At 32.1% G+C, this 26,430-nt stretch overlaps 1 protein-coding gene across 2 annotated transcripts; it reads left to right on the forward strand.

Moving 5' to 3' along the window:
- The first annotated feature begins 1,945 nt into the window (after positions 1–1,945).
- On the forward strand, positions 1,946–21,257 carry LOC126892826 (uncharacterized). Of its 2 annotated transcripts, XM_050662563.1 has the most exons (3): positions 1,946–2,222; positions 18,509–18,586; positions 18,641–21,257. In XM_050662563.1, the coding sequence occupies exons 1-3, from the start codon at positions 2,012–2,014 to the stop codon at positions 18,820–18,822; spliced, it is 471 nt and encodes a 156-aa protein (XP_050518520.1). In that variant the 5' UTR covers positions 1,946–2,011; the 3' UTR covers positions 18,823–21,257. The 2 variants fall into 2 exon arrangements, with proteins under 2 accessions (XP_050518520.1, XP_050518519.1); XM_050662562.1 differs by having other exon boundaries at positions 1,950–2,222; positions 18,509–21,257.
- Positions 21,258–26,430: the final 5,173 nt, after the last annotated feature.

Genomic DNA, 26,430 nt, shown 5'->3' on the forward strand with positions numbered 1-26,430 from the left:
TTCTAAATAGTTAAAATTGTAAAAATGCCACAAGAAAATAGCTTCAGAACAACATGATATTGGTTGTTTATCTTCAAAAATAATTTCTTGTAATAGCAAAAAATATCTTAGAAGAAAGCTTATTGTGCATCAATTCAATTTTTATAAATTAAGCTAATACCGAAATACCGGACAAAAATCGTCCGGGATCCCGGAATTCCAGTTTTGTAAGCCCTAACTAAAATCAGACCACGGGTATCAGAGTTGAACATCAATACACCGAATATATGAAAATAATTCATGGAGTAAGGCAAGGCTATATTTTGTCGCCGCTAATCTTCAATCTGTACTCTGAAAGAATATTTAAGTATCGAAGCTTTGTACTAAACCGAAAAAGGCATTCTACTATGGTCTAGGACATTTCGCCTTCGCCGTTTCGCCGTCGCAATTTCGCCGTCGCCGTTTCGCCGTCGAGCCATTTCGCCGTCGCCGTTTCGCCGTCGAGCCATTTCGCCGTCGCCGTTTCGCCGTCGAGCCATTTCGTCATCCCCATTTCGTTGTTAGCATTCGTACTTATAATTTCGGGATGATAATTACTTGTATATAAGTTTTGAATGGTTTTCGAACGATTATATACTATCACTTTTGCATAATGAAGTTTTTTGTTTTTGATAGAGTAAAAACAATTGAAATTGAAATCCCTTTTCTCAATATTGTTTATTTCCGGGAATCTGATAATAGTCTAGCAACTTCAGCATTTTATTAACACCGACATTTAGTATAAAAAAAAGTTAGTATGTTATCACGTTCTTGCGATATTTAGTATAAAAAAAGTTAGTATGTTATCACGTTCTTGTAAATTTAAGCAATGCCGGGATGGCGACGGCGAAACGGCCGACGGCGAACTGGCTCGACGGCGAAACGGCCGACGGCGAAGTGGCTCGACGGCGAAACGGCGACGGCGAAATGGCGACGGCGAAACGTCCCAGTCCGTTCTACTAAACGGGTATCGGCTAAACAACGTCAGGTCTACATACGATACCATAACGTTTGCGGACAACCTAAGACCTACAAGTCCTTATAAACAAAACCTTGTATCTATTAGAGTCAACAATATTGAGTCAATATAAACGTAGAAAAGAAAAACCTCATGATAATTAGGAAGAAAAAGATATCAGATCAACTCTATATCAACTCTACCTTAGTAGAAAGAGTGACGCAAGACAGATACCTGTTTACCATAACAAAATAAGAATGGACCAACAACCAGGATATGAATTAGCGCGTATCGGAAAGTTAGATCCACTTTGACCCGGATGAGGGTCATCTTCAAGAGGCACAACCTCTCTCTTGGTATAAAAATACGATTTTAATGAATACTTTACTGTTGTGTTGTGTTCACACAACAAGCACGTTCACTATGAAGTTTAGAGTAAAGATGAAGACATCATTGTAAAATTTTTAATCTATAAACATCGACTAAGTGTCGCCTTTAATTAAGCCCAAATGGCTCAAATTTTGTAATACAAAGGTAATGTGACCAAATTCTGTGGCTATTTTCAGCTACTAAGATCTGGAGTTTAACCTGATGATGGTCTGATAAGACCGAAAACGTTTGTGATGTCCTTTGTGGTGTCCTTTTAGTCAAACTTGAATCATTTTTAAGAAAAAAAAATTAATAAAATTTATATACCATGTACAAGGAAGATTTTCATTTGTTAAGCAATTTTTACTTTGGTGTATAGCCAAATAGAGGAACCCCCTTTTGGTGTTTTTTAAAAATATTCTCTATCATAATGGAATTATCGGCCAATGTCACACTAAAAACTTACACTGTATGTACATAAATATTTTATTTAACCTTGTTAACCTTACAATTATTATACTCAAGAAGTTATTGATAACGAATTTATCAATATAATAATAACACAAATAAGGCAAAAAAAGATCCAATCTAAATATTATATAAACAAATACTGTAGAACTGTAGTTAAATATTTATATTTTCAATATTATATATGTTCCTATTACAATGAAATATTTGTTAAAATGTGCAATGTTTTTGTTGTTAATAGTTTTAGGAGATTGTTCGGATGAAGACAATGGTTATCATGAAAATTCGGATTTTTTGAAAAATATTCAGGTTACAACTGATATTGGAAACAAAGTGAGGATGATATGTGACGATGTGGTCGAACTTGAATTTGTCATATGGAAACACAACAACAAATATTTTTATCCAGGTAATTAAGGAGTATCATGTATGTATGTACCCAATTATCCCTCCTCTGGGCGTAGGTTAGTCGAAAAATTTTTCCATTTCTGCCTGTTTTTCGCGATGTAACTAATCTGTCTAAAGGTAATATTGGCTTCCGCTTGGGTACTTCTAATCCATATTTCAGAACAAGCAACACAACAAGAATCATTATTATATCTGATATTTATAGATTTGGAGAAACTTTCGATTCAATTAGTAGAGAAAGTATAGGGATATCGCTTAAAAATAGAGACATTCCGATAAAATTAATAAACCTAATCAAAGAAGATTATAATAATTATTATAAAAGTGTAGTACAGCAACAACGCAAACTATCTAGAAAATTTGAAAAACAGGAGTTCAACAAGGACGTATACTATTGCCATTACTGTTCTCCATACTATTAGATGATGTAATGAGCAAAGCGATAAATAACAAGAAGAGAGGAATACAATGGGGATTAATGGAAAACCTTAAAGATCATATTTTGCAGATTATATATGCTTAATTTCGCAGAACAGGCAACATAATCAACAAAAGATAGTAGCTTTAGAAACAGAAGCGAGCAAAGTCGTATTAAAAATACATAAAGGAAAGACCAAATCGATGAGCTTGAATGCGACACAAAATATAAAATTACGAGCAAGAGAGGGAATTATATAAGAAATAGATGAGTTTAACTATCTACATAGATCTAGAAAGTACTAATAGACCGGTCTAGTTAGACTCAAAAATAGGCCTGAGGTTACAATAATTACCATCAAGCTGAAAATTGGCAGGATTCTTCAAAATACTATCATAAATGAAATCTAAAAAGTCCTCATAAATCCGACCCGAGCTAAAAAATTTACGCGGGGTCAAAGGTCACCAAATATGGTTTTTAGCGATTTTCAGCGAAACGGTAAGTTTTATCATAAAATTAGTTTTAACAAAAAATATAGATTAGATAATTATCTTTAAATAATATCTTAATACTTTTTTTCGTAAGAGCCACTGTTTTTGAGATACAACGATTCAAAGAGTTGAAAGAGTTTTAATCGTCATATTTATGTATTAGTACTACACGTATATGGGTCATTGCATTTCAAATCACTCAATTTTTGAGCAAAAAAAATTTTGGACCTCCGATTTGTCTGAAAATTGGTATATAGCTTCTGCGGGTGTAACAAAAATAAGAAAACTTCTGTTGGAGTGAAAGTAAAAAGAAAGATATACTCCAACAGAAGTAAGGAAAAAAAAGAAGAAAAGAAAAGACTAAGGTAACTAGTTGGGGCCTCTTATGAAAATAAAAATGAAGGGGCTTCAGCGGTTGAGCCGAAGTAGGAAAAATAAAAAATACTACTTTGCAGTAGTACTGAAGAAAGGGGAATTAGAAGGGATAATAAGTAGACGTGGGAAGAGACAGAGGCAAACTGAATAGAGTTGGCTAGCTATAGATGCAAGAGAGCAACTTGACACTCAAGGATGGATACGGCTCGTTTGCATGCCTGTCGAAGAACAGTAGCTCTATATAGATAGTAATGATGACTAGAAGATGAAATAATAAAATAAGAATAAGGTACTGAAAAGGAAGGAGATGAATAATGACTAAAAACGAACAAAATAAATAAAACTAACTAATCATGGGCGCCATGAAAATGATCTTCGATCATTCTCCCAGGTATCTTATACTGCTGTCAGATATTAAATATATCAAACCTGTAATAATGAACATAAAGGAATAATAAAAATAAATGATATACAAAATAAATAAACATATTTATTAAAAATAACTACCAGATTTTTAACAATCTCTGAGTTAAGCAAGTTCATATTATGCTGTGACTCTAAAATGACATAAGTTATACAAGAAGATATATATATTTTAAAGATAACAACAATAATGTTATCTGTTACAAACTTAAATATAAGTACCTCTTACTAACATATAGGGTACAAAATTACATAAGTCTTCTACCAAATGGTTATAGTACGCCTGCTACGTACAACTAAAGGAAACCGACGAAGATGAAAATAATACAAATAAATAGGCCCAAGCCTCACTAAGAGAAAATACAATACTGAATAAAGCAAAATTAAATATACAAATGAATAAACGTTATAGAAGTGAAGTTAAGAAAAATACCGACAAAATGACCTAAATTAACCGAGCAAATGCAATGAAATAAAGTAACGACGAAGTAACCGAACAAACGAAATAAAGCGAATAAATACAATATTTGGGAAACAAGCAAGTAATGTTACAAAATAAATTTACCCGAATTACATAAACCAATATCAAAGCAATAATAAAGTATTAAAAACCTAATTTTCTCTAGGCTTATTCCTGTGCACAAGAAGTTACCGTAGATACAAAGTTTGGGAACCAAATAATCTAATATACAAATACATATGTCAAAAAAAACAGAGGTAACCTAAATCTGAAAAAAAACATAGTGTATTTAACAGATAGTCTGAAATATAAAAAAAACAATAGTTACTAAAACTCCTCACTAAATGTTCCCAAACGAGGTTGCGGTTGCATCCTAGAAAATGAGCATCACTATGATGCACCTCCATGCCCCCCCGTAGGCCCAGGTGGCAGGACGAAAAGGAGCTGGAATGTCCCCCAAAAAGCTTGTTCCCAAAACATACTCCCAGTTTGACTTGGCGGTAGCTGCAATAAGGTCAAGGTGGCTTCCCTAGGTAGTCAAGGTGGGTACGACATCACATGAGGGTTAGTTTTCTTCCAAATGGCGGTTAATTTTTTATTCCTCTTCCACTGATGGTACTCCCATCCTTACTCCAGGAAACCCGTACTCCAGGAAACAAGTGGTGGTAACTTTTTCCTATACTTCCAAACTTAGTTGAAATAAAAATTAATTTCGAAGAAATTAACCGCCATTTACGGTACTAACCACCAACACCAACCTGTCAACCTCGCAGCCACCGGCCAAGTGCCTCTCATTCCTCCCACAGTCAGCGAGGAAAACGTCAAACTCTCACGGAACACGAATTAAACGACAAGGAACGGTTCAACAACTATGTTCCGTACAGTGTGACGTCACATGAGAAGTCCTTTACGATAAATTAAAGAATTTAAATGGGAGGTCAAGAGAAAATAATTATTTTTTTAAAAATAATTACAGCGCTAAAAATGATAATATAACGGGTGGACCGTTACAATCCCCTCCTACTCGGGAAAAAAAAATTTTTTTTTAACCAAAAAAAATTTTTTTTTTTTTTAAACTTCAAAATATTAACAACTAAATTTACAATAGTCTAACAATCCACGTTGATTCGCAAGATGACTTCTAAATATAAACTAATGGTCAAGGAAAAATAAATCAATACATGACTCAAACTCATACTAAAATGTTACTATGTTACTCTCTGCTACCAAATATTAACATATATTGCTCAAAAGTCAAAACAAAACTAAATATTGTACTTAAGTTCATAATAATAACTGAGTGTCGAATTGGGCACTAAAACCAAAATTGAACTATCCATGGACATCAGATTTATAAAGGATATATCCAAGGACGGAACAACCAGGAAAAGGTGTGAGCCAATTCGAACCATATCACAAGTAAATATATCAAAGTGAATTTAAAAAAAAATCAGTAACTAAAATAAGTAAAGAATTGAACACTTAATCCAAAATTGAACTAACAATGGACACCAGATTCATAATAGTATATCCAGAGAAGAACAATCAGGAAGATTTATGGAACAACTCTCACTAATGCCAAATAATACCAATAATAAACATACCAAAGGAATCCAAAACTCAATAACCAAAATAAATGTGGAATCGGACACTTAATCCAAAGTCGAACTATCAGTGGACACCAGATTCATAAAAGGCATATCCAAAGAAGAACGACCAGGCAAATTTATGGACCAATTCACACCAATACTAATCCACATAAACAGATCAGGTCTACGTACACCCACATCCGGTAATACGAACCTATCCCACCAAATACACAAAATAAATGAAGAATCGGACACTTATCCAGAATCGGACTATCAATGGACACCAGATTTATATAGGAGTATATCCAAAGAAGAACGATCAGGCAAATTTATGGACCAATTCTTACTAATACTAAATAAACTAAATTATTGGATCCAATGGTAACTAATACTGAACAAAATAAATAAATTAGGTCTACATACACCCTCATCCGGTAATATGAACCTATCTAAACTAAGTAATCCAAATAAGTCAGAATAAACATTGCTAACAGACTAAGTAACAGAGATGTAACCTGACTAAATCAAAAGTAAGATAAATACCTAAAGTGTATTGACTAAGATATTATAGAAACTACATAAACTTAATTCGTGCTGGTATTCGCGAACTATAGCATGTTGCTACAACAGATGTATGAGAATAACCAGACTCAGATAAGGTACTAATAACGTAAGAATAAGTAAGAAAGAAAAAGAATACATGATGAACTCGTAAGTTCTATGACACTATGATAAGTGATAGGCAAAAAAAATATGTGATAGGGTATAGGAAAAAAAAATAGGATAAGTGATAAGAAAAAAAAATTGACGAGAACGAGCAACAAGTTTAAATTAAAACTGCAGATTTATGCGCTCTCACATACGTGGAATTATTCAGGAAATGTTCAAAAATCTAAATAACAAAACTAATGCCTAAGGAAAGAAGTGGGAATATACTCAAATGAACAACTCATCTGTCTAAACACTCCAAATACTGACTTAACGAACCTACTATGTATAGGGATGGCCTAAGCATTGATTTATAAACAAGTGCGCAAGATATTTATCCATGTTTACTCATCAACTCAAAGTACAAACATACTATGAAGCAAAAGGCCTAATATGAACTAAATACTTCCCTATTAAATTGTAAAAAAACTGAAATAAGTAAACTGATTACAGAAAAATGTTTAGGAAATGTAATGATGAAAAGACATCTGCCTACTCTGCCATGAGGACATAGATTACGAAACCGGACAGCAGTGATCAGTTGCTGAATTTCGAACCCACGTATTCACCAACTTTGAGCATCAACAGACTAAGTAGTTTCTAAGAAGAAATATGAAAGACTCAAGAATTCATACATACTTACATCAAAATTCCAAACTAATTCCAGAATCATACTGTGTAGGATAGAAGGATATAAATTATTATAAAGTGTTTAAGATATTGGAGACAAATAATGTTAATAGAGTAACCCAATAACAAATTAAAAACCACATCTTTCCAATATGGCAAATTCAATAATAAGATATAAATATGATCAAAAAAAAAATTAGTAAGTAATCAAATATTCCAAATAATATAACACATAACCTGAGATAAGTAGTGCATAACATACAGTTCCATAATAATATCCATATTAAACAAGAGTACTTGTATGAGCTTACCTGTCCAAATAAGTATATAAATATATAATAATTCAACAACCCTTCTAACTTAAGGGGTTAGGTGTGCAAAAACTAAACAAAAATACAAGTGAAGTTCTGATTAATTGTATAATCCTACTGACAGGATTAGCAATTAATAACATTGACTCATAATAATAATTACAATGCACCATGCCTAATACCAAAAAAAAGTTAAACTCATACATAAAGTACTACATAATAATTAAATTAATAAGTAATAAATTAAAAGTCATCAACAACAAAGCCAAAGATGAAATCAAGCAATGTATGTAGGTACCTGCATTATCAGATGACAAAAAAAAATATCAGACTAAAATTTCTAACCATACTAAAGATTGAGCTAAGCTAAAGACAAACAGAAGAAGAGATTAGCTTGAACAACACTGTTAAGGTAATCTTCTTCTGAAGACTGTTCTATAACTTAGTAGGAAAATAGTATCAATGTTTCCTAACTAATAAAGAATTTATATTTAAATCTCAACCTAAAGTATCTGATTTCTATGAGCATTATATTATGGTACCCACATTGATATAATATTATTATCAACAATAATAAAACTAGAAACTGAGGTGGATAATGGAACTACTTTACTATACAATAATTATAATTGTTATGTTTAACACTACCAATTAAAGAAAAATAATTTGGATGACCATCTGTAATCATCCGAACCATGCGAATTCAACGTATCATGTGTAGAAGCTAATGTTGTGGACTGATTGTGCTTTGTGGTGTGTGCCTGTCTTACCAAACAACCCAAATATCAAAAATAACAAATATAAAATATAATCTAAAGTTTGTAAGACAAAGATACATATGGAGAAAATATTAGCGACACACCAACAAATCAAAATGCCAGCAAAATATATAAATAATCAAATCAATAAAGTAAATAAAATACCTAAATACTGAAAATAATTTCTAGTTAGGTGTAAAATATAACCATACTAGAAAAAAAATATATGCATATAGTCAATAATTAATTGTACGTGCAAACATACTACCATTGGTAGAAGGACTAAAAATTTAACTAATAGAACATAATGTCAGTTATGTATACTCAATCTAAATACATAAATAAGTTTCCAATAAAAATACAAAATCCAAACTAAGATATGAGCTGTACCACTAAAACTAAAGATGAGGTACCGAAAATAAACTAATCAAAACCAAAAGCAGTATAAGTCTACCTGTTTAGTATTAATAAAAATTAAAGACAAAAATAAATCAGAAATAACATATATACAAAGATATCAAAAAGTTAATAAAACAGAAAATTCCAATAAAAGAACTACTGTCTTAGAACCAAAACGGTTGGCACCACGCATTGGGCAGCCAGTGTAACAAAAAGAAGAAAACTTCTGTTGGAGTGAAAGTAAAAAGAAAGATATCGGTACTCCAACAGAAGTAAGGAAAAAAAAAAACTAAGGTAACTAAGTAGTTGTGGCTGAAAAGAAGAGAATGTGGGATGTGTAAAGAAAAGGATGAAGTGGCTTCTACGTTGAGAAGCCGCAATAGGAAAAAATACTACTTTGCAGTAGTACTGAAGAAAGGGGAATTAGAAGGGATAATAAGTAGACGTGGGAAGAGACAGAGGCAAACTGAATAGAGTTGGCTAGCTATAGATGCAAGAGAGCAACTTGACACTCAAGGATGGATACGGCTCGTTTGCATGCCTGTCGAAGAACAGTAGCTCTATATAGATAGTAATGATGACTAGAAGATGAAATAATAAAATAAGAATAAGGTACTGAAAAGGAAGGAGATGAATAATGACTAAAAACGAACAAAATAAATAAAACTAACTAATCATGGGCGCCATGAAAATGATCTTCGATCATTCTCCCAGGTATCTTATACTGCTGTCAGATATTAAATATATCAAACCTGTAATAATGAACATAAAGGAATAATAAAAATAAATGATATACAAAATAAATAAACATATTTATTAAAAATAACTACCAGATTTTTAACAATCTCTGAGTTAAGCAAGTTCATATTATGCTGTGACTCTAAAATGACATAAGTTATACAAGAAGATATATATATTTTAAAGATAACAACAATAATGTTATCTGTTACAAACTTAAATATAAGTACCTCTTACTAACATATAGGGTACAAAATTACATAAGTCTTCTACCAAATGGTTATAGTACGCCTGCTACGTACAACTAAAGGAAACCGACGAAGATGAAAATAATACAAATAAATAGGCCCAAGCCTCACTAAGAGAAAATACAATACTGAATAAAGCAAAATTAAATATACAAATGAATAAACGTTATAGAAGTGAAGTTAAGAAAAATACCGACAAAATGACCTAAATTAACCGAGCAAATGCAATGAAATAAAGTAACGACGAAGTAACCGAACAAACGAAATAAAGCGAATAAATACAATATTTGGGAAACAAGCAAGTAATGTTACAAAATAAATTTACCCGAATTACATAAACCAATATCAAAGCAATAATAAAGTATTAAAAACCTAATTTTCTCTAGGCTTATTCCTGTGCACAAGAAGTTACCGTAGATACAAAGTTTGGGAACCAAATAATCTAATATACAAATACATATGTCAAAAAAAACAGAGGTAACCTAAATCTGAAAAAAAACATAGTGTATTTAACAGATAGTCTGAAATATAAAAAAAACAATAGTTACTAAAACTCCTCACTAAATGTTCCCAAACGAGGTTGCGGTTGCATCCTAGAAAATGAGCATCACTATGATGCACCTCCATGCCCCCCCGTAGGCCCAGGTGGCAGGACGAAAAGGAGCTGGAATGTCCCCCAAAAAGCTTGTTCCCAAAACATACTCCCAGTTTGACTTGGCGGTAGCTGCAATAAGGTCAAGGTGGCTTCCCTAGGTAGTCAAGGTGGGTACGACATCACATGAGGGTTAGTTTTCTTCCAAATGGCGGTTAATTTTTTATTCCTCTTCCACTGATGGTACTCCCATCCTTACTCCAGGAAACCCGTACTCCAGGAAACAAGTGGTGGTAACTTTTTCCTATACTTCCAAACTTAGTTGAAATAAAAATTAATTTCGAAGAAATTAACCGCCATTTACGGTACTAACCACCAACACCAACCTGTCAACCTCGCAGCCACCGGCCAAGTGCCTCTCATTCCTCCCACAGTCAGCGAGGAAAACGTCAAACTCTCACGGAACACGAATTAAACGACAAGGAACGGTTCAACAACTATGTTCCGTACAGTGTGACGTCACATGAGAAGTCCTTTACGATAAATTAAAGAATTTAAATGGGAGGTCAAGAGAAAATAATTATTTTTTTAAAAATAATTACAGCGCTAAAAATGATAATATAACGGGTGGACCGTTACACGGGACGTAAAAATAAGATATTTAATGTAAAAAAATCTTCTTCTTTTTTTCTCAAAATGTTATTTTATGCGATTTTACAGTGATTTGGTGTATATTTATAAAAATTTGCATTTTCTATCGTAAAGCATCAATGAAAAACATAATATTTTAATAGAAGGGACTCGAAAATATCATTATATTATGGCACTATAATAAGTTACTTTGATTCAAAAGAAGCTTTTGATCAAATTTTATAGTGTCGAAAACGTTAAAATACCGCTTTTTACATTTTTCTCCATTCCCAAAATACGTCATAATAAATTTGGCTGAAAATTTTCCGACAGATAGAAAAAATATAGGACTTTAAGTGGTGAGAAGGATTTGAATTATATTACAATACCAAAAAAGTTACATGCAATATTATAGTCAAAAATATAGGCGTCTACTGTAGGTACAATTAACTTGAAAATATCGACCTCACGACAAAAATTATTAAAAAGAATTTGTAATAATTGTAAATACGATTTATTTAGAACAATTTCAGTTCCTACCATTTTTGTCGAAAAGTTAAAAATGGCGGAGATATTGAGCAAAACAGGTTCTCCTTTAAAATCAAGATGGCGGCTAACGTAACGGAGGAATTCATTCGTGATTTTAAATTTAGGCTACTATTGACTCCCGTAAAGATCAGAAAAATAAAATTTTGGGCAGCTCGGTATTCAAGGTCAAATGCTATCCCGACTGGACTAATATATACTTTTGAGTCTGATATTACTGCATGTAACTTTTTTGGTATTGTAATATCATTCAGATCCTTCTAAACAATTAAAGTCCTATTTTTTTGGCTATCTGTGGGCAAATTTTCAGCCAAATCGATGATGATGTATTTTGGGAATGGAGGAAAATGTAAAAACGGTATTTTAACGTTTTTTACACTATAAAATTTGATCAAAAACTTGTTTTGATTCAAAATAACTTGTTATAATGCCATATAATGACATTTTTGAGTCAATTCTATTAAAATATTATGTTTTTCATTGATACTTTACGACAGAAAATGAAAATTTGTTTAAATAAACACCAAATCACTGTAAAATCGCATAAAATAACATCTTGAGAAAACAGAAGAAGAAGATTTTTTGACCTTAAATATCTTATTTTTACGTCCCGCAGAAGCTATATACCAATTTTCAGACAAATCGGAGATCCAAAATTGTTTGCCTGAGTGATTTGACATGGAATGTACCATATACATCACTGAAGCTGTAATACAAGTAAACATACATAATATTCTGTTGGTCAACTTAACTTATGTTACACGTAATAATATAACATATTATAAGATAACGTTTCTACTATACAGCTTGCGGTCTACCGAGGGATGCAATGTATAAGCTGTATTATATTACAGTGCCAACAAAAAAATCTTTACAAAGTGAATAAACCGCGAAAGTAATAAGAATTATTATTTCAATTTTACGGCTTATTCCCAACAAAAATAGTAAATTGATATGACAAAGTATTAGCTTACAATATTTCTTCTTACTTATGCGTCTTATTCAACTTGTAAAGATGGGTTTTGTCGGAATAAACACGTTGTATAGGTAGGTCGGCTAATCTAATCACCCTACCTACTCTTTTCTCAGAAGGGTTTGAACATAATAATGAAAGCCAACTTTCTAGGCAAAATGTTTATTGCTAAGTACTAATAAACATTTCAATATACAATAAACTTTATGCAAATTTAGTTTTTTTACTATTATGCAAATTACACCGTTATCTTCCTGGGTGGCGAAATCCTTCAGGTGGATGACACCCTCGAGGTATTAATTAGTCTTGAGTACTACTCCGGAGTGCAAATACGTGTTAAACCTAATTTTACTTAAATGTGCTGAAGTTTAAAAAAAAACTAATTCAACTCCAGAAGAAGTTATTTCCAACGGAATTGGCTTTCTTCTCTCTATGTATGGAGCACCTAAAAAACTACGTGCTTAGATAAGTTTCGATATGCATGTTTCTTTAAAAAAACTCGAAATAACAAACAAGTGCAATTATCTTGTCTTCCTCCAACCTCAGCGGCTGCTCATCAACATCTTTTTCGAGTATATTACCAAGTTCAAGTGTGGCTTGGTTATCAGCTAGATCCAAAAGACTGGGGATGGAAATTAGTCGACAGTTCATTAGAACCAATTCAAACTTTACTCCCACCTGCGCCGGAAAAACTCCTGAACACAATTCTTTGCAACTGTAAAAAGGTATGTAGCGCTAAATGTGGTTGCAAAAAAGTTGGACTGTTTTGTTCGGTAGCATGCACTAATTGTCAAAACCGGTCGTGCTCCAATGTTGAATCAACAACAATTGAGGATTCATTTGATTCTCTCGAGGAGCCATGCGATGTGTCATTATTGGGGCAATTTACTTGCACCCAGGATAAACAAGAAGAGCAAGAACAAGAAGAATAAGAACAAGAAGAAGAAGAAGAAGAAGAAGAAGAAGAAGAAGAAGAAGAAGAAGAAGAAGAAGAAGAAGAGGAGGAAAAAGGAGAAGAAGAAGAAGAAGAAGAAGAAGAAGAATAAGAAGAAGAAGAAGAACTAGAAGGTGAAGAACAAGAACATGGAGAAGAGGAAGCAGAAGTATTAGAAAATTATGAACCAGTTGGATAAATTTCCCTTTTTTTTTTTAATTTATAGCGATTTTTATAACTTTTATCATTTTTAACCCTTGCCAACATATATTATTCAATAGCTTCAAATTAAACATAATCATAACAGATCCGTGGAATAGGCCTACTGGGGAAACCACGTTAAAAAACGCGCTAAGTTCACTAACTCAAAGGTGGTGTCGAAATGCGTGCGCATATTATGACGATTATAACTTTTTGAATCGTTGTATCTCAAAAACGGTGACTCTTACGAAAAAAAGTAAATAAGACATTGTTTATAGATAATTATCATCTACCTCCGCGTAAATTTTTTAGCTCGGGTCGGATTTATGAGGACTTTTAATATTTCATTTATGATGGTATTTTGAACAATCCTGCCAATTTTCAGCTTGATGGTAATTTTTGTACCCTCGGATGTGTAAGTTGACCGGAGTATAATGGAATAGTCAGAGAGAAAAGAATAAAAAAGACCAGGAGCACTGTCGCAAGACTAAATAAGATATGGCGTATAAGCACCCTGACAACCCATACAAAAATAAAAGTCTTTAAATCAATGGTTAAACCAGTCTTATTCTATGGCGCAAAATCGTGGACAATTGCTAAATCAATAGAAAATAAACTCGAGGTTTTCATAAATAGATGTCTAATAAGGATATTTTAGATATGGTGGACCGAAGTTGGCCTAAATATAAACTGTTCAAAAACAAAATACATGGTATTTAGCCGTTTGGCCCATCAAGATTCACGGTTATAATGTTGATGGTCATATAATTCAAAGAGTACCCAGTTTTAAATATCTTGGTTGCCACATTACTGAACAACTATTCCAGATAAAGAGATAAAATGTAGAATCGAGATAGCCCGCACGACATTTTTAAAAATGAGGTCATTCTTCTGTAATGATACCTTGCAACTTCAACTTCGAAAGCGCATGATTAAATGCTACATTTGGTCAGTCCTCTTGTATGGTGTCGAAGCACGGACATTAAAAATATCCACCATTAACCGTTTGGAGGCCTTTGAAATGTGGCTGCACAGACGTATTCTGAAAATACCATGGACGGCTATGCTGACAAATGTGGCAGTCCTTAAGAGAGCAAATGCTACCCGCGAGCTGCTTGATAACATCAAATATAGAAAGATGGCCTATTTTGGACACATAATAAGGGGAGGCCGGTATAATATTCTTCAACTTATTATGATGGGTAAAATCGAAGGACGCAGAGGAATTGGTAGAAAGCAGGCCTCTTGGTTGAAGAATATCCGGGAGTGGACAGGAATAAAGAAAGCAGAACACATATTTAGAATAGCTCGAGATAGAGACAGTTTCGCAATGTTAATCGCCAACGTCAAGGGGACTTGATAGGGCACGTTAAGAAGAAGAAGGACCGAAGTTATAAGTAACCGAGAGCTATGATGGGCTCGACCAGAAAAAGACTAAATTGGAAAATAAATAAGTATTTTGTAAAACCTTATTTGCAATTGCAAAATAAATGCTAGCTGCAATATTATTTGTAAGTTCTGGTCATTATCAATTTACGTACCACTCACCGGCACGAAAAACGAGCACCCTTATAATCTCTGACGAAAATGGCATGATATTTTGATTTTTGTTTTGGTTCTTTTTACAAAGAACCTCGCAACACTCCTTATGGAAAAGTGACCCCGGTAAAATTTAACGAAAATTTGATCAATGATAGTATTCAGTGCGTAGATTAAAAAAGTACATGGGATCTAGGTCTGAAAAACTACTATTTTGAAGCTACAGCCTTCTGAAGTTATTGGACTCAGGTGCTCGGTTTACGTTAAGTGCACTAATTTACGGACAAGTAAACGAAAATTTCTATTCTACCAAGAATTTATAGAAGCAGTAAAACAACTAAAATCTGACAAAACTCCAGGACCAGATGAGATTAACAATGAACTTATTGCAAATGGAGGAGATGACCTTCTAAACCGTATATATAAATTAATGGTCAGTATATGGGAAAAGGAATACATGCCTGAAGAATGGAAGAAAGGACTCATTATACCAGTTTTTAAAAAAGGAGACCCAACGCTTTGCAGCAATTATAGAGCAACTACGCTATTAAATACAACATATAAGATCATGACAACAATTATAAGAAATCGGCTAACCAGATACACAGAAAAAAACTTAGGACCATATCAACAGGGATTTAGAAAAGGGAGATCAACAATTGATGCAATCCACGTTTTAACGCAAACAATCGAAAAAAGTTACGAACATGGCATAGAATTGCACATATTGTTTATTGATTTCCAGCAGGCTTTCGACAGCATCTACAGAAAACAGCTATTAAAAGAAATGAAAAATATGAATATACCTGCAAAATTAATAAGATTGACTAGAATGACAATGAAGGACTCAACAGCAAAGGTCAAAACAGTGGATGGTGAAACGAAGAATATCAACATAGAACATGGGGTAAGACAAGATGACAGCCTATCGACAACGCTCTTTAATATAGCCTTGGAGGGAGTAATTAGAAACACAGGGCTAACAAAAAAGACAATAATCCAAAGTTCTACACAAATAATAGGGTATGCAGACGACCTAGGGTTGATAGCCCGTGACAAGGGAAGTCTAGAAGATGGACTGCTAACATTGACAAGAGAGGCAAAAATCAGGGGGTTAATAATTAATCAGAAAAAAACAAAATACTTAATAAGTACGCGAAATCAAGACCAAGTAAATAGAATAAAAGAGATAAGAATAAGTGATAATGTATTCCAAAGGGTTGACTGCTTTAAATACTTAGGAGTGATAGTAGATGGTCAAAACAGAAGAAGCATAGAGATAAATGAAAGAGTTAAAGCAGGGAATAGGGCATTCTGTAAATACCACAAGTTACTTAAAGATAAAAACCTGAGCAAGAAAACAAAGACAAAGATATATAGAGCGGCAATTAGACCAGTCATCACCTATGGAGCAGAAGCAATGTGCCTTACAAAAAAAGATGAAGAAAAACTGAGAATAATAGAAAGAAAAATTATTCGGAGAATACATGGTCCAATCAAAACAGATCAAGGAGAAATACGAATTCTGATGAATCACGAAATAAGAAATCTAATGGAAGGAGAAGATATAGTGAGATTCATTAAAGCACAAAGGCTAAAATGGTTTGGCCACATCCAACGAAGAGAAGCGGATGCACTAATTAGGCAGATAACAAATTGAACGCCAGTAATAAACAGACCTAGAGGAAGACCGAAAATAAGATGGGAAGACCAACTGCGAGAGGATATATCCAATATGGAAATTACAGGCTGGAGAGAAAAAATACAGAATAGGAAAGATTGGAAACAGATTACAGAAAAAGCAAAAAAACACGAAAATCTATAAAGGATAATGAAGAGGAATTATGCGGACCAATCCACCGCATGAAATGGATTAAAAGAGCTCATGAACCTGAGCGACCTATACTCTATACTAGAGTGACCGGTCTATATATATATATATATATATATATATATATATATATATATATATATATATATATATATATATAAACGAAAATACTTATTATTGAAAGAAGAGAGACTCACTTTCTTCATGCATATTTGCGTGTTGCATATGAATTTGTGGTAAAAAATAGATGCATGAAAAGATGCAGAAAAGTCCACAAAAAACTAAAGAAATGAGAAAGAAAAGGTGCTGCTAGAGTGGCATAAGAATTATCAGGTTTTCATAAATGCTTTACACTTATCCAATTTACAGTTTCGCCTTATTTTTTAGAAAACTACTGAACAGTGGCGGATCTACGTGGGAATATGAGAATCTTCCCTAACACTGTCCAGAATTTTAAATAAAAAATTGAAACATAAAAATATATTAGCTGACATGAAACTTAAATTATTACAGACAGACCAATTCATCCCAATTAACTCGACAGTTAGGAAAATTAAAGGAAATTATTGCACACAAGTTATATCTATGTCTTTTAGGTAGTTTGGGTTTATCTTTGTTTCATTGGAACTCCTCCCCAAGGCAAATATCTAGATCCGCCACTACTAATAAAGCGGCTTCAAAAAATGGAGGAACAGCCATAATAAGTGCTGCTAGAGCGGTACAAGGCATCTCGGGTTTTCACGCATACAAAATATAAACCTGATCTCAGCAAATCAACAGCACCACTTGATTTTAAAAAACGATGTCCTATTAAGTAAATTTTTTGCTAGTCCTATAAACATCTAATATACAAAAAACTAAATGATATCTACCGTATTGCTGGTGCACTATTAAAGTATCACCCACCGGTCCACATGGAAGGTGCTAGAGTTGAAGTTGCTCAAAAATTATTAGAGAAGTGATCAATTCCTAATGTTGTACCAGAAGCCTTCATAGCGATGATTTTACCAACTTTCGTATTTTCGATTTAGAATACCTAAAAAACCTTACGATTGGGATATATTTGATTAAAATGGCAACGTCTTACGTTGATGAAGACTATCAAATTGATGAGAATATGGCCGGGATTCACAAGAATTAGATATTTTATTAGGTTTCGGCAAGCTACAAAATAAAAATATTCATTACTTGTGCTGATATACCCAGTGTGTTATGGTTTTTAGGCTTTGCAAGACATCAACGCAGATGTATCTAACCGAAATCAGCAAAGCTTTTTGTTAAACAGATATTTCTTGTTGCACAAGATGGAGAAGCGTTTAAAGAACAAGTATGGTATCATCAGCATATCTAATTTCACATATGGGTAGGCCATTTATTTTTATGCCCGCTATTTCATCTAGTTTTCAGCTAGTTTTCTAAACTAGATTTTAGCTATGATTGTATGTGAGTATTTCAATATATGAACTAAAGGTGTTTCAATTTATTTGTTTTAGATCTAAGCAATGTAACAAACATTGATTGGGTGAAGGGTAACAATCTGGACCTAACTATACTCACAGAAGAACACGGTGGTAAGTGGGAATGTTGGAATTCTGGTTTTCCTGTTAATAGATACATCATTACAGTAAATCCTGTAAAAGGCAGCAATTCAACTGATGTGGACACAGAACAGAACGATACAACTACAAAAGAATCATTTTCCATGAGCAGCTCTACTGTCTCGTCAAATTCAAAACAAATTGAAGAAATAATTATCACTACATACTGGTTTATCATTACAATCATCGATAGCGTTTTCAACAGATAATGAGAAATTTATTAGCAACTCAGCGGAAAAAAAGAAGCTCAGAAGGTTAACATCTTAGAATACCTACTTTTTGATACAATAAAAATATATAATTAATATTGTTAATAAGAATTAACCATGGGAACCTGCTTATTATAAATGAAATAATTTGGTTTTAAAGAAAATATAAATTTTTAATTTGTTAAAAATTGTAAAAATCAGCAGCATAAATATCAGGTTCCCGTGGTAAATTTTGAGTAAACTTTTTGCTGTTATATTGTAGTATCAGACTATTGTAGCATCGATTAAAACAAGATTTAACTTATGTAGGGGAGTGCAATTAGAACGAAAACATGCATTGTTTCGGAAAAATTCAAACAAGCTTATATTTTTCTTAAACTTTTTTTAGTAGTTTATAATATGCTTATTAAAGTAAAAAAGTTCTGCTCGCAGATTTGGCCGCTAATTGTTTATTAATTGTTTAAACAATAACAATTGTTTTGTATCAATAATTTTAAAAATATCGTTAAATTCATCATTGTTTACTTTGATCAAATATGTTTCTATTTTGTTTTTGATTATGCTGAATCCGAATATGGCATTGCAATTTGAAAATTTTTATACAGAAGCTCTTATGCAGTATGTATGCTAGGAACCACATGGAAAACTTTTTTATTATTAATTTTACGAAAAAAAGTTATTCTTCATAAAATGCTCTGGATAGTTAAAAATCTAAAACTTAACCATCAGATATCAAATTTACTCAATTTTATACGAGTTATGTCAAAAATATGAATTACGTTAAAGAGTAAAGTACCTTTATATTCAAGAATATCAAAAAATGATATTATGAAAAGTTGTTTGAAATTAAAAACTGTTTAAATATACAATTACATCATTCTAATTGAAAAAAAAAATTCAATTTTTTCTCAAATTACGGATACTCATCATCATTTTATTACAATTATGATAACTATTTTATTATCACTTTTACGAAAAAAAGTTATTCCTCATAAAATGCTCTACCTGGTCAAAAATCTAAGATACAACCATCAGATATCAAACTTTTTTAATTTTATACGAGGTATGTAAAAAATATGAATTTTTTAAGAGTTAAGTGCCTTTATTATTCACAATATTTTAATTAGAAGGATGTAATTGAACACTAAAACAATTTTTTTAATTTCAAACAACTTTTCTTAATAACACTTTTCGATATTGTGAAATGTAAAGGTACTTTACTCTTGAGTGAAATTCATATTTTTTGACATACCTCGTATAAAATTAATTAAATTTGATATTTGATGATTGTATCTTAGATTATAAACGATGCAGAGTATTTTATAAAGAATAACTTTCTTTCGTAAAACTGATAATACAAAAGTTATCAATAGGTTCCAAGTTACGCAGACATACTGTATAAGAGCTAAAAAAATTTTTTTTAATGAACATTTATTATTGCTGAAGCTTATTATTAAATGTATTTTAGGTAAGTTTTGCAGAAAAAAGTTTTGATCACTTTGTATAAACATTTTTTTAGCTGGTAATTTTCGGTTTTTGTATTACATTTTTGTTATCTTCCTTAATTTTCCCAAAGAGAAATAGTTTATTTCATTTCTAAAGTAATTTAGTGAATTTTCTAGATTACATCCTAAGCTTTAAAAAAGTGCTTATAAAACTGTAATAGATCTGTTCAAACTTGAGTAATGCCGTCTTAAAATGGTGGTAATTCTATAAAACTACAAAGATTTCAAAAATTACATTTTTTGAGACGTCATATCATTTGAATTAAATTTTATAAATTTTTTTTTTAATAAAACATCATTTAGTAAGATGCTTGAAAGGTAAGGTGTGCAATTGAGAGTTTTATAAGAAAAATTGTATTAGTTACACATTTTTAAATAATTTTTAAACAAAATTCATGTAAGGCTCATTTTCCGCCCACACCATACTTATCACCATACATTTTATTTCTTTCTATTATAACCATAAAATAGCTTAGTTATTTTTCTTTCATGATCAATTTGTAAAATTTCATTTGATAAATTAGTTAAAGAATTACATTAAAATAACTCAACCGTGCACTTCGCCGTACGCTAGTTTACAGTGCGCCAATTTTTGTGAGAAGGGTGACTTTAGCGTTATAAATGAAAAATTATAAAAGATACAAATTTAATTTTAGAAAAATTTTTATATAAGGTTTTTTTTGTAAAATTTTCTGAATTTTTCAATGGTCAAGTCAGTTTTTTCTAAAAGTTATTTTTTGGGAGGTATTTAAAAAACATCTAATTTCGTAGATCATTTGTTTAATAAAAAATGAAGCACCCACTTCTCGAGTAGAACTTTTTGATATGCTGTTTATTAAACATTTCTTAATGAAATTACAAAAAGTTCTATCTTGTTTGATTTTTTCCGAAGTGAAAATCTATATGCACTCCCCTAATGGGTGAAAATAATCAATGTGTTTTAACGTTAAAAGTTCAGACGTTCGTCAAGGTTATACAGTGATTTTCAGATAACCCCCTTAAATAACTTTGGAACCATTGATTTTTGGAAAAAGTGCAAAAACACGTCAAATAATATTTGAAGGGCGAGACATTATGCCATGCCATATTTAAGCTTGCCGAGAAAGGCACTCTCGCACTCCCGGAATAATCCCTTAATTTTTTTTAAATTACCTCCACCTTTTTTTATTTAATATTTTAATTCTCCTCCTCGTACTGCTTTAAAAAATGTATAACACATAATGCTTAAAGTGATTAGGTTAATGAGAAAAATATAAATTATATACAAAAGCAAGAAAAGTGAATTCAAAAAAATATTGATTTATAGTCGAGGAAATGAAGCTGAAAAAATGGCAAAACCTCGCAATTTTTTGGTCCAGCATCTATTTGTACAAAAATTTGGGATTAGGGTTACACCCTCTAGTTCATTTTCTATATTAAGCCGTTGTACGCTTTTGGTTTTTTAAGGGTGAAAACTACCCCTAATTGTAAAAAATTAGAAAATAACATTTTAAACTTTAATATTGTCAACATTTGGTTCTTATTAGTTACATAATGATTGTTTTATGCTTTAAGATATACTATCATAATATTTCAACCCTTAAAACCACCCTTGTTGGAGCTATATATAAAAAATTTATTTATCCTAAAAGAATAATTTCGGCTTGCATCGATTTACATAAAAATTTTGGATTAGGATCATCTCACCTTGTACTTCATATTCTATATCATGCTTAAGGGCGTTGATTATTTTTAGGCATGTAAACTACCCCTTATTGTGAAAAATTATATAAAAACATTGTAAACTTAAATATGGGTAAAATTTGGTTTTGAGTGGTTAAATAATGATTGTTTTATACTTTAGGATATAATATCATAATATTTCAACCCTTAAAAACCACCCCCAATAACATTACAGTTTTTATAAGTAGATATTTTAATAGATCTATACAGAAAAAAGTAGAATTAAAGAACTACAAAAACATTTATTTGCACAAAATACGAATTTGCAAATATGTACGAATACAAATACAAATAGTTTTTTAGTCACCTTCCAGTATACGAACCGGTTCTGTGGTATTATACATACATTGAAAATTGTCCATAAGCGGAATATCCGAATTTTCCGAATTTTTCAAATTGGTTTTATAAACATAGCTCCTTCATTTCTGTCGATAAAAAGTTTTTTGAATAACGACTTTGTAGGAATTTTGAAGACTTATAAGTCTGTGTAAACTTAATTCCGTAAGATCCCTTAGTTTTTAATTAGGGTGGGTTTAAATGGCTCGAATAAGGGGGTGTTAGCTCGTAAATGGAGGATTTAAACAGCTACATATCGCTTACTGTTCATTATAATGAAAATCTATGCACAAAAAAATTTTAGTTATTAAAAAAGCTACAATTTAGTACTTCACCATTTTTTTTGTATCTCCAGTATTTTCGGAGATATTTTGAAGTAAAAGGCGAAAAAGGGGAAATTCCAAAAAAAATTTTTTTAAACTCCAATTTTTCTAAAATTAGGCCTTCTAAATAGGTAAAACTTTTTGAGTGTATTGATAATACAAATATAAAAGGAATTACAGAAAGGTGAAGACCAATTTTTATTTAGGAGGGTAGTTAGGGCGTTGTTTTCACAAATTTTTTCATAGAGAAAAGCAGGTACCGACAATTTTTTTGATCATAATTCGCTTAATTTTCAGGCTACAAACTTTTTATTATTATTTCTTGAAAGGTCTAACTGTATACTTGAAAAAATATTATTTAAGTTTTTCTCGAAAAATGCAAAGTTTTTCCGTTATTTTACTTTGAATATTTCAAATTATGCATTTGACGAAAAAAGCTAACTTTTAACATACCGTATCTAGGTTTGTATTGGTCTTAAAGATATTACAGAAACAGAATTTGGTTTGTACTACTAAAAGATACAGTTTTGATATCCATAGTTTTTTTGATTAAATGCATATTTTTCGAGGTGCTCTCAAAAAACCCTCTAAAAAAGTCGATTTTTTCATCGAAAAACTGTTACTTTCAAACGCGAATAACTCGAAAAACATAAGTTTTACGAAGAAAATGTAAAAAATATTTTTTTCTTAGAATTGCCTTTTACATCGATTTCCATGGTTAAAATGTAATAAAAAATTCCCGCCCCGAGATGGGGTGGCAACCACCCCCAAGGTTTTAGCGTACAGCGGCATGATATAGAAAATGATCCTTGGACTATTCCCTACCTTCTGTGAAAATTTCAAGTAAATCCATGCTGGACGAAAAAATTGCGAGCCAAAATGCTTCATTTCCTCGACTATTAACAATTTTATTACAAACATTTAAAATAGTTATTTTACTAACTAGTGCGGAAAGTGATACTTTCACGCACGAGATTGCCGTTGGCCCGAACGACGCGATAGCGGAGTTCGGGCAAGCAGTCGAGTGCGGGGAAGACACTTTCCGCATGAGTTAGGAACAATATTTTTTCTAGGGCCGTACGTTTGGAAAAAAGCCACAAAAAATAGAGTTATATCAATTTTTATTTAGAAGTGAAAATACACAAATTAATTCTTTGACAAGGTTGTCAAAACCAAACTTTCAATATAATGGGTTATCACGACGACGATATTGGTTTCCATGACGACGATTCAAAACCATTAAGTAAAATACCATAAAATTTCACCCTCGCGCCTAAAGAAGTATAACTTCAAAAAATTAAGGGATGATTCGTGGGTGAGAGGGTGCAGTATCCGGCAAGCTTAAATATGGCATAATGTCTCCCCTTCATAGGCGTAACCAGGGGGGTTTGAGGGTTATAATCCCCCTCCATTTGGATGTACTTTGAGCTCTATACGCTTAACACCATTACTATTCCATACCCTGCAGAGACCATCAAGTAGTTGTAACCCCCCCTTAGTGGTTCACAAGTTATTTAAATTGTTTATCTGAAAAGCATTGTACTTATATCCCGAAACGCAATGGGCGTTTATGGATGTTTTAAACTGATATTATGTCACGCATTTTAAACTACTTCACTTAAGGGGAACGGAGCAAAGTGTAAAATTTTGACGCATGTCAAAATGTTCAATGTGTTTTAAATTCGCAATTTTGACGCATGTCAAAATGTTCAATGTGTTTTAAATTCCATTAAAATTAATTTTTTTTCGAATCCTGAAAAAATTAACAATATTTTTGAAAAATTTAAAAGCTGAAAGAAAGACTACATTATTACCGAGGGCCGAAAGACCCTGAATACTTCTATAATGTTTATTTTATTAAGTTACAGGGGTAAAAATAAAAGAGAAAATTTAGTGTGATTTTTAATTGCAAATATTGCTTTCAAAAGAAACTTTTTGATTATTCTAAGGGACTTTCGGCCCTCGGTAATAAAGTAGTCTTACATTCTGCGTTTAAATTTTTAAAAAATGCCTATTAGTTTTCTTAGGATTCGAAAAAAAAATGAATACATTTAAAACGGGTCTAGGACGTTTCATCGCCGCCAGTTCATCGCCGCGGTTTAGATGCCGCCAGTTTATCGCCGATCGATTCATCGCCGGCCGTTTCGATGCCGCCGGTTCATCGCCAGTCAGTTAGTCGCTAACTGATATATTTCCGAATTTTCGACCAATCTTCGACAGTTACATTTATTATTTATTTTTAGTATTAATTAGGAAATCTAGGAAATGCGAGATATGACCATTCCCGTTGCCATACTTAATCTTTTAATAGACTTTTAAACTTTTATAATATAAAATATAATTTAACACTACAAATTTAATACTGTTTAGTATCAAATTTAGGGGGAAGTAGAAATAGAACAGTACATTAATATAATAATATTTTTTATCTATTTATTTGACATAAGTTTTAAACTGAATTTAACGTCGTGTCGTGTCATCTCCCATAATACAAGATTAACTGACTAACTGGCGATGAAACGGCCGGCGATCAAACGGCCGGCGATGAAATGGACTGGCGATGAACCGGCGGCATCGAAACGGCGGCGATGAACCGGCGGCGATGAAACGTCCCATTCCGCCTTGCACCAATTGACTCTCACTTCAGTTGAATTCGTTCAAAGGTTCTGCTTTGAACAAATTCAACTCAAGTGAGGGTCAAATTAATGGTGCCCGGGGCCTAATCAAGTGATATTTAATACATCCATGTTAATTATAACAATTCAAGTCAATAATTCCATGACTGTATAATTTTTTAAGGGTTTTTACCAAAATATTTTCAATTTTGATGGCTGAACATATGAGCATCCTGTTCAGCACTGATGTTGATCTGTAATCAGATCGAAAACTAGTTCTGCATTTGTGATGTAGCTCTTTTTAGGGAATTTTAATACATTTTGTACCTTTTATAAAGGATTATACTTAAATTTTTTGCGATATATGGTATACAGCCAGCTACAGGAAAACCTTTTTCCTTTGTGGATTTATTAATTAAAATATTAATATTGGATGTTGTTCTGAAGCTATTTCCTTGTGGCATTTTTATGATTAATTATTTATATGGGACATAAGCCACAATTAAAATGAAAAAAATAATTTTATTAACGTTTCGACGCCCAAATCGGGTGCCGTTGTCAAAATTTCAGTAGTATTTTGTATTTTGACAACGGCACCCGATTTGGGCGTCGAAACGTTAATAAAATTATTTTTTTCATTTTAATTGTGGCTTATTTCCCATATAAATAATTAATCATTAATATTGGACTTTTAAAACTGATTAATTTAAAAAAAAAACGTGAAAATCATAAGTTCATACTAGTTAAATGCCTAAAATAAAAGTTAAAACGTTAAAACAAATAAGAAAAAATATCCTATTTTTACTTTAAGTCCATCGGTACATAATTCGCAAATATTTTACGGCTATCCCTACTTTTTCTGTCTTTACACGGCAAATTACGTGTAGTAAAATTCACACTGGTATGAATATGTAAACATTACTAGAATGTCATTCTACTTGAAAATGTCATCATTAATAGGTCTGGATCCCGCGTATAAAAAAAAAGTTGATTAATAGCAAGCTGAAAATTTGTTAATAGCTTAAGGGTGTCTAGTCGGACAAACTTTGATATATAGGAACACTGGAACAGGAGAAGTTTTAATTGTGGAACATGTTAAAAATTTGG

Source organism: Diabrotica virgifera, chromosome 9 (assembly GCF_917563875.1).
Source record: "Diabrotica virgifera virgifera chromosome 9, PGI_DIABVI_V3a".
In the NCBI taxonomy this organism is placed as follows: domain Eukaryota; kingdom Metazoa; phylum Arthropoda; class Insecta; order Coleoptera; family Chrysomelidae; genus Diabrotica; species Diabrotica virgifera.